Source organism: Gavialis gangeticus, unplaced genomic scaffold, assembly GCF_001723915.1.
Source record: "Gavialis gangeticus isolate Ggan-Ray unplaced genomic scaffold, GavGan_comp1, whole genome shotgun sequence".
Classification (NCBI taxonomy): domain Eukaryota; kingdom Metazoa; phylum Chordata; order Crocodylia; family Gavialidae; genus Gavialis; species Gavialis gangeticus.
Genome location: NW_017729031.1, coordinates 108,069,769 through 108,079,477, shown reverse-complemented (window position 1 = coordinate 108,079,477; position 9,709 = coordinate 108,069,769). Strand labels below are relative to the sequence as shown.

Below are 9,709 nucleotides of genomic sequence, written 5' to 3'. Positions count from 1 at the left end.
CGGTGCCTCCTGAATCTGGGGGGGGGCACCTGCAGAAGCTGCTGACAGCGGCACCAGCCCCATCAGGGGGGCCACGTGCACCCCCCTACCAGTCCACCTATGACGCCACTTTCATCACTGCAGTTAAAACGTGTTGCTGTCTTCATGATAACTTTACTGGCAATGGGTTTCTTTTATGCCTGGAACTTGATCTCAGGCTCCTAACCCAGATGGTGGCTTTCTCTAGTAAAATGAAATCAATTAATCTAAATAGTTGTCTGTTTTGTGTTTTGAAGAGAACCTTTAAAAGCTTTTTCTTTTTTAAACAGCTGATACTATTTTATTGTGTCAAGCACCTGAGCCCCTGTGGTGAAACATTGGCCTCCTTGACATGAATAATTTCTTTAACTTCAGTGAAGGCCAGGAGTTCATCCTGCCTTTAAACATGTGTGCCTGTTCCAGCTGTTCATGTCATGAGTTCCCAAACTCACCTGCCTAATGGCTATGTTTTGCATAGCTAGTTTTGCCTAGAGGTGGGGTGTAGTGTCTTTCTGGCATATCAAGGGGCAGGTACAGACAAGACTGAGAGTAAACTTATGGCCTTCAGGAGTGATAGCTAACAGCATGCAGTTCTGCTTTTCAGTTCAAGTTGCCTTTGAAGTTGTCATTGCGGATGAAAGTCTAGAGCACCTGCGGCTTCATCTGACCTCTGGAGCACATGTTGACTGCTCTTTGGCTTCCACACAGTGGGTTTTACAGTAATCTGAGTTTTCATCTTGTGTTTTAGGGGACTATGTGCCTGGCACAGAGACGCACATGGCTCCAGAAGTAGTAATGGGCAAGCGCTGTGACTCAAAGGTGGATGTTTGGAGCAGCTGCTGTATGATGCTACATATGCTCAATGGCTGTCATCCTTGGACCCAGTATTATAATCATCCTCTGTGCCTGAAGGTGAGCAGACCCAACAGCGCAACAAGCAGGAGACCCAAACTGAAACTTTCTCTATACATAGGGAGACAGTATGCTTCAGCGATGATATCCAAAGTGCAAAAAGGAACTTGTTGGTAGTGCCAATCTTGATTTAGGAGGAAGTCACTTGCAGTATCTGGGTTCACACAAACTAGCTTCTTTGTCAGTTATTGGGGCACATGTTCTTAATTACTTTTAAGATTCTACTTGCAACCTGATTACATAGTTAAGTCCTGGCATTGAAACAGATCTGCTCAGTTAAGCAAGTGTAGGGAAAAATCTGCCACTGGAAGCACAATGGAAAATATGTTGGTTCAGCTTAATCTTTCACTGCTTCTTTCCTGTAATACAGATAGCAAAGGAACCACCTCCTCTGAGGGAAATCCCACCTACCTGTAGTCCTCTCACTGCTGAGGTCATTAAAGAGGGGCTGGAGAAGGAACCAGTTAAAAGAGCTTCTGCAGCTGAATTGAAGGCTAAAGCTGATACTGCACTTGAGCAGTGTAAGTCTTATTTCCAGGCTTCTGCTTATCCATCCCAGGCTAAAATGGTCAGCAATCAGTTATACCTGGATTTTGCTGCTTGTCAGACTGTGCCTGATCCCTGTTGTAAGTAATTTACAAATTGCCACAATATAGGATGCAGCATATGTATCACCCTGCTGCTCCCTGTCTACACTTGAAACAGGACTAATGTGTCTGACTGGGGTTGCTTGTAGCCTTCTCTCCTATTAAATTGTCATGAAGGAGTCCCATGAGTTGACTATAAAAACTGTGATTTATTTAAGCATTGTCAGGCTTTTGCATCCATGTCTGTCTTTAGAAGCAGCTGTGCTTTTTGTAAGGTTGCTAGTATGAGTCAACACTCTGATAAGCAACTTTTAGGTCTCCTTCATCCAGTGAGTAAACAGGTGGTCTTTGTTATCCAGCACATCTGAACATTGTGGGTTTGTCATACTTTAAAAACCCATGCATATGCTCCTGCACTATCCCTGAGACAAGTCAAAACTTTGTATGGCACAGACCCACTGGAAGGCTCTGTAATATATTGGAACTTTCCTCTAAGTTCCTGGCTTCATCTTTTGATGCTCCTGGGTGTTTTACAGCAAGATGTAGTTCAGAATTCTGTTGTGGAAGAAATTTGCTGCATTTCTTCTCTCTGTATAACTCTCCTGATGTATCTTTGCTTTGTAGTGGGAGGTGTGACAAGTCCCTGGAGGGGGGAGTACAGAGAACCTAGATGCTTTTCTCTGAACCAAGAAAACAATCCACAAACTTCCCTGTCCCCAACAATTAACGCAGTTTCTGAGACTGCTTCTGGCCCAGACTTGGCAGTCAGTGCTCCCTGTGTAAGCCGAAGCCTGCAGCCACCATCTCTGGAACTGTCAGAAGAGACTGCGAGAGCCTCTTGGAATCTGTGTAAGGGGTTCCCTGGGGTCTGTGATCCCACTCCTGTCCTCACCAAAAGCAGCAGCTATGCAGAACGAGCAATGACTGTTTCAGAACAGGAGCTTCAACAGTTAGAAATAGGTAAGACATGCACTGTGCAGTATTTGCTCAGGATAATGCCTCTTTTCGATCTATCAGCAGAACGAAGTAGTGTGGCAGTTCATCTGGTTTTTTCTGACTGATCCTGGTTGTTCTTTTGGGGGTCCAGAAGTTGTTGATTGGTTTCCCAAAAAAGGGGGAAATGTATTTGTTACACACACTTCTCCCTTTTGTCGGATGTATTGAGTGTTTCAGATCACTCAAATAAGCAACAAAATTGGTGCCATGGGCTGTAGGTTATTCCTTCCTTCTCCACTGAAGAGATCTGCAGCCTTGCCACTTCTGTAATTGAATGGGAGCTAAGAAGTTGGGCACTACTGAATCGAAGCATAAGAAAAATCTGATTGTCTCTGTAAAACAGGAAAAGCATTTGATGGGGATCTGTCAAAATTGGACTAGTGCAGCTAAGATCAGTCTGAATTGGCTTCAGGAAGTTTGGAAGGCACTATTCCTGGATGCTGGCAGGGTTTTACCATGCTAGGTAGCCCTTGGAAACCTTCCAAGACTGGGCCTCTTCAGAGCATGCTAACCCGTGCTCTCTTCAGCCCCTGGCTGCATAGGCAGCAGTGGTACAAGCTGCTCCTCATCCTGGAACACTCCAGCAGCCTGCATCTGTAGGATTCAGAATCATTATTTTTTTTTTAATGTTTCTAAACCTGCTACACTTGGGGATATTTCAGATGTTAAGTCTGCACCCATGAAGGTAGGTATTTGCTTTAAAAACCCTCCAGTTTGCTTTGTGTCCAAAGAACCCTTAACCGGGTACATCTAGGGAAAAAAATAGGTGGCTGAAAACAGTGGGTAATAAGAGCTGAGACCATGCACATTAGTCCTGGCTCTGGTCTTGACTTGGCTTGTAACACTGTGTAAGGTATAGGAATGGAAAGAGAGGGGACCCCAAGGCTGTCAAAGCAGCACCCTGTGTTAAACAGATAGCTGTTGGTTTAACCAAAGTAGTTTCCAGAATTGCCATTTCAAAGCACACTGCTGTTTCCCCTCTGTTGGTGGACAGCAGGATGGTTGAGAGTCACTTTACTGTTTGTAAAGAGTTTAAAACTGAATAGAGGGTGTTGGAGAGCTTCAGGTATTAACTGAAAAAAGAGAATGCACTGGGGAAGGCATGAGACTAGAATGTTTGCAAATGTTTCTTTCTCTTTCTCTCTTGCTTGTAGAATTATTTTTGAACAGCCTGTCACAGCCGTACTCTCTGGAGGAGCAGGAGCAAATGCTTTCGTGTCTCAGTATTGACAGTCCCCTTGTGTCTGATGCCAGTGAGAAGGTGAAAATAAGCAGATGCCAGCAGTGGTTGCCTTGTGTGTTGTTGGGGAAATGAGAGCAACTGCCTTTTGATGGGAAAGTGGGAGATAATGTGACAGTCCTTCTCTGGGCATTGTTCCAGAGTGGATTTTCCCCTCTCTGGCCAGGACAGTGTGTATACTGCCCTCCACAGTCTCAGCTTGCTTGTAGTGCATCCTGTGGTATAACCTAGGACCACAGGCTGCTGAATCCTAATGCTCTTGGCCCCTGCTTGTGCAGAAGCAGAAAACTGAGTAATAATGGTGGTTACTTTTTTACAGAACTCCCTGAAGGCCTCTCAGAGCCTGAAGGACACCATGAGCTCTGGAATTCACTCCTGGAATAGCCAGTCAGATGGACAGAGCTTCAGTTGGAATAACCTGCTGTATCGCAGTCGACACACAGACACTCCCAGCTATTTCAATGGTTGGTCTATTTGTGTCTCAGACTTGGTATGAATGGGTTGGCACAGCTTTCTTCTGATGTTGTGGGTTGATGATGTCAGTTCAGCATCTAGTTTGCACTCGAATAGTTGTATTTTTCTAAGCTTCCTCCCTTTCACTAGCTCCATCAGCTCAGAAACCTTCCCTTGGAATTTGGAGGGCATCTTGTAAAGCTTGGGCCTGAGCCTTTGGCATCTCATCCCATATAAAAGCACATGGGCTGTCCAAGAGGTTCAGCCATCTGTTCCTATTGATCTGAGAGGGGTGGAGGGTGTTGTGAGCAGGGGACTTTTATGAGGCAACCAGAAAAAAATGGCTGAACCATGGAGCTTACGGAGCAGCTGTTCCCCACATATGTCTCTAGCTCCCCTGGAGTCTCACAACTCAGACTCTGTTTGGGAGGACTTATCCTTCACCACCGTCAGACTTCCCCAGGACAGCAAATTAAGTGGAAGGCCACTTCTTGCTGGACAGCCTTTTCCTTGGACTACTTCCCTGCCAAACCCAGCCCTTTTTATGTGGGTCATTCTTGTCTGGACAAGCTCCTATACTTATACAGGGGAAGATGTAGATACACATGGCACTAAGTGGCACAGATTAGTACCTTGGGTACATGTCAGTGCATAGACATTGTCAGTGCTCTGTGGGCAGCTGCATACTGGACTGTAAAACCCCAAGCTTGCAGCTGGAGTGAACAGCTTCTTTTGGATGGTTTCAGGAGTGAAAATCCAGATCCAGCTGCTAAGTGGAGAAAACCTACATATCCGAGACTTCCACAGGACAAAAGTTGGAGACATTGCCACAGGGATAAGCGGCCAGGTGAGGAGTCAGCACAGTGCTGTGAATGCATGGTTCTCCGTGCATGGACAGTCTACTGATGCTTTGGAAGCTAATGAACTAATCTGTTTAAGCACTATAATAACTCACCTGGTAATTGCTTAGTCAATGCTGCTAAGAACATAGGACCACAAAGCTCTTCAAATCAGTGTCCTACAGTTAAAAGCATGAGGTTGTATGATCCCTTTAATAAATTTGTGTGTGGTAAATAGCTAGCGTTTTTTAGTCACCACTTCTGATGAGATTGTCAAGTTGTTAAGGTCCTGGGACTTCTTTTTGTTACTGGAGATGCTTTTGGCTTTCTACGGAGATTAGAAATACCACTCCTGTAGAGGTATGTAGTGTTGTCAGCTGAACAAAATGGGCTTTGCATTACTGTGATGCCCCTAGCTATCTTGGAAGGGATGCTGGCCATCTTCAGTAGGCTAGTTGTGTCAATGGAAGCTATGAGGAAGGCCAAAAAAACTAGCAGCATCCTGACACTAAAGCTTACTTTAGTCATAAAGCTTACTTTGGTCATAAAAAGCTTTCAGCTTTTGTGAATAAAAGAGCTATGGAAGTGTGAAATATTCATCTATAACATTGCCCATTCCCATGTCTGGCATGGCCTGTTCACTGGGATGTCATAAACAAAAGATTGCCAGTTATAAAGAAGAGATGGTAGTGGTCTCATTCAGTCACCCACATTTAATGATCAGCTACCAGTGGGTGCTAAGTGGTGAAGAAATCCAGCTGCAGCATAAGTACCAGCTAACCTGGCTTCTAAAAATATTCCCTTACCTGGGAAGGTTGGAACAGCATCTCTGGTAAATAAAATCTTTCACCTTTTACATTCCTTGTTGATTGTAAGTGCTAATTCCAGGTAGACCATGTGGGGGTAGGTACTGACTTAACTTTGTCTACTAGATACCACTTAGCTTTTTGTTCTGGTTCACAGATCCCAGCCTCTGCTTTCAGCCTTGTTACAAAGGAGGGACAGCCTGTTCACTATGATATGGAGGTCCCAGATTCTGGTATTGAGCTACAATGCACCCTCGCCCCTGACTGCAGCTTCAGTTGGACCTGGAGAGTCAAGCATGGTCAGCTGGAGAACAGGCCATAAGGCTTCTGGCTTTGGAATTTGTTACCTCAAAGTATGGAACAGCAGAAACCCACAACTGCCTCTGTTAATTCACCAAGTGTCAAGATTTGTGTTTTCTACTGAAATAGGATGGGAGTGTTGTTGCTTGTTGTTGTAGTGCCTTGGCTTCTTGCTATCTGTCCACATCCTGTCTCTAGGCACATGCTGTACTTATAGTGTGATCTCCAGAGCCAGGGAATCACTTTTTCTTTAAGTATGTTTATAATTGAGATTGGGAACACAGAAGTTCCTGACTGTGATTTTCAGAGGAATAGGATTGTGTTTTCCAGGAAAACGCCAGTGGTTCAGGAACTTCCTAGAGGAAGAAAGCTGTGGTCACGTATGTGGTGATTAAAGGTGCTATCCAGTGATGGATAACCTCTTTGCTGCCTGAGGCCTAGAGCAGGGGGAATCTTGGAAGCTGTAGCTGGCTGGGCTGGTGCAAAAGTAGAATTGTCAAACCCTTTGCAGCAGATTCTTTCAAGGCTGTTTTGACATGAGTAAAATGGTTTGTGTCCCTTCCCAAAAGAGCTTTCCTCTTCTGATCTCAATAACTTCTGCTTCGTTGCCTCTGATTCACATGGTAACATCTAGCATTATCTTGCCCTTTCATTATTATAAGCAGCAGATGTTAGGACAGTGCATAAGGGTCTAGAGCAGTGGTGCTCAAGCTTTTGGCCCCATGGGCCAACTCAGTGGTGCAAGGCTGGATTAGGCCTTGTGCTGTCTCCACTTGTCCCCATGTGCCCAGATTAGGCCTCGTGCATTGGTTGGCCTTTGTGCACTGGGATCAAGATCTTATGGGCTGTGCCACCCCCACCCAGCCACATGTATGGGAATCAGGCCCTGGGGCCTGGTGCTGCCCCTGCACAGTCCTGTGATCAGATGCCCAATCTAGCATGCAGGGCCCAGGGCTTTCCATGGGACTGGAAATTTAGCATCAGGAGAACAATGCCAACTGCTCTGATGCTGCCAAATTTTCAGACTTGGGGGGAGCCCCATGAGCTGGATGGCATGGCGCTGGGGGTAGAGTACTTCTAGTTTAGTACATTAAGTTGAAACCAGGGTGTCTTGAGATCCTTTTAAGTGTTGCCATGGGGTGCTGCACAGTATTAACACTTGAACGGGCAGATACCTACACATGATTCACAAGATAAACCCAGAAATGTCAAATAGGAATTCACAGTCTGCCCTGCTGTGGGTTTTTTGAGTTCTTTGCAATGTATGAATTGCTGTATTTTTCTGTAGTCAAAAAGTGTGTGAAGACTAGGAGATGATATTTTCTAAGGGGTGCCTTGAGTCTAATGCATTGGAGAGCCACTGATCTAGTGGCTGAAGTTGGAGGCTTGGGAGACTAGCAATAGCCCCTTCTACCAATAGGTGAACAGAGGTACAGGTTAGTGATGTGACTTGCCCAAGATTGCACTGAGTCCATGGCAGATCCAGGAACAGGACACTTTTTCTCCCAGGGCAATGTCTTGCCCCTGCAACTAAACTGCAGGTGAACTCAGTCTGGGGACCACTTCTAAGCCTAAATGGACTAAAGGAGAATTTTGGTCTGCCTTTGGTAGAAGATTTGCCCCCCTTAAGCATTTTTTCCCCCTCTGGTAGTCCCTAAAATGGTCAGGTGTTTGCTGCACTATGCAGCCAGATAGCTGAGTTGAGAAAACCTCTGTTACTCAGACAGGCCAGACTTAAATCATACCAAAGTATGTACTTAAAGCAGCCAAGGCATTTCTGGGGTGTACTCATAACCTAGTGTATGCAGAAAAAAGGGGATAATTTTAAGATAACTTTGGTTTTTCAGTTCCTGCTTTCAAGTGTCGTGACAATGAAACCTTTAATACTATTAAAACAAAAGTCACATGAGCTTACTCAGATATCGTAATGGGCACAGAATTGTACTGCTACCTTCCGGGAGCAAAAGGCTGAATTGGTATTCCTGGGATTGGAACTTTTTTGTCAAGTCTAACCTAGTGTCTCCCAAAGCAAACATAATAGGGAATCTTCCCTAACCCTTTTCCTGATGTGTACTAGAGATGTAAGAGGTTAAACAGTTAAGTGGTTATGCTATAATTGTATTTTATACTGTTAATGCATTATAGTCAACGTTTAACAATTAACGTTTTTTTTTAAGCATAGCTTGTGTTTGCTAGGGTAAAGTTGAGAGTCATACTATGCTGGTACAATTTGACCCTCAACTCAACCCGTAGGTATGTGTTATTGTTTAAATGGTTAACTGATATAATTAGAAGAGTTTAAATGGCTGTTTTTTAAAATGATATTTACATCCATAGTGGGTAGGCTTATCTCCTTGCCATTCACCATGAAAAACCTGGCACAGTAATCAACAGCTGTTGGGGGTATGCTGGTATGAAGGAACAATTGACTTCTCCTTCCAAAGGCTCATTGATAAAAGGCTGAGAAGCTTTTTAAGAGGAGAGAACGTGTACTTAAGCATTACCAAGTAACTTTTGCTTTTTTATTCTTAACCTGTCAATGTTAGAATCAAATTCTACTAATCAGTGAAGCCAAATGCAGCATCCCTTAGCACCTGCAAAGCTTGCACTTTTAGTTATAGCATTAATACCAGCATCTGCACCTAGCTATTTGAATGAGTAAAAGGAATAAACCCTTGTGTGATTCCAGGGCATAATTATTGGGTAGTAGGATGCACTCTGCTACTAGCATTAGCCCATATCTCTACCCCATTTATGTCATTTCAAATGATCTTTATGGCTTATGGCGATTTGAGAGGCTGACATCTTCCAGATGGTGGTCTGTTGTTTTGGTGCCACTTGTCAGCTGAACAGCCTTGGAATTGAACATTTCTGTTTTATTAGGACAATACTTCATCTGTTACCTGCAATCACTGGCCTGTTCTCACTGTCCTTGCAATAAGATCCTCCTCTGAGGTGCCATGTTTAGCACTATTGGTTGCAATGTTTCATTCTCTCTTGCTGTTCAAGCCAGATAAGTCCATCTTCCTGTCCCAGGGTTGGATTGGCTGTGCAGTGCGAAAGAATCCAAAGCAGAGAGAGCATTGTCATGGGGATTGATAGATTTGCCTGAATGAACGAACACACACACACACACACACACACACACACACTCACACTCTCACACTCTCTCTCTCTCTCTCTCTCTCTCTCTCTCTCTCTCTCTCTCTCATCTCTGCCTTCCTTCTCCCCCTAAACCAGTCGAGGAAAAACAATGCCCTGCTGGCAAAGAAAGAAGCATCAGTTCAATTATTTTGGGCTAGATAGCGCAGGTATAAGTGGTGGGATTGTCTCTTTCCTGTAAGTGTGAACAAATTATCTTAAATAAATGACGCCTTAATGATGAATTGACACTTTAGAAAACTGTGACTTTTAAAAAAATTGCTTTGAAATGAATGTAAATTAAAAAAACAAGCTGAGGAAAGACAGCTCTTTGCAGTTGTTCATAATTTAATGTTGTCTGCTGTCTCAATAAATGTTGTGGCTGTACCTGTCTTTGAGATCCTACTGCTGGGGGTT

At 44.2% G+C, this 9,709-nt stretch overlaps 1 protein-coding gene across 1 annotated transcript in view; it reads left to right on the top strand.

Moving 5' to 3' along the window:
* The window catches only part of MAP3K14 (mitogen-activated protein kinase kinase kinase 14), a 39,485-nt gene extending 32,114 nt beyond the window's left edge, over positions 1 to 7,371 (top strand). Inside the window, exons 9-15 of the mRNA XM_019523543.1 lie at positions 767 to 930; positions 1,301 to 1,451; positions 2,142 to 2,477; positions 3,668 to 3,774; positions 4,073 to 4,217; positions 4,953 to 5,053; positions 6,009 to 7,371. Coding sequence (XP_019379088.1) covers positions 767 to 930; positions 1,301 to 1,451; positions 2,142 to 2,477; positions 3,668 to 3,774; positions 4,073 to 4,217; positions 4,953 to 5,053; positions 6,009 to 6,173 — 1,169 coding nt within the window. The 3' untranslated portion in view covers positions 6,174 to 7,371. The remainder of the gene's footprint in view (positions 1 to 766; positions 931 to 1,300; positions 1,452 to 2,141; positions 2,478 to 3,667; positions 3,775 to 4,072; positions 4,218 to 4,952; positions 5,054 to 6,008) is intronic.
* The last annotated feature ends 2,338 nt before the right edge of the window (positions 7,372 to 9,709 follow it).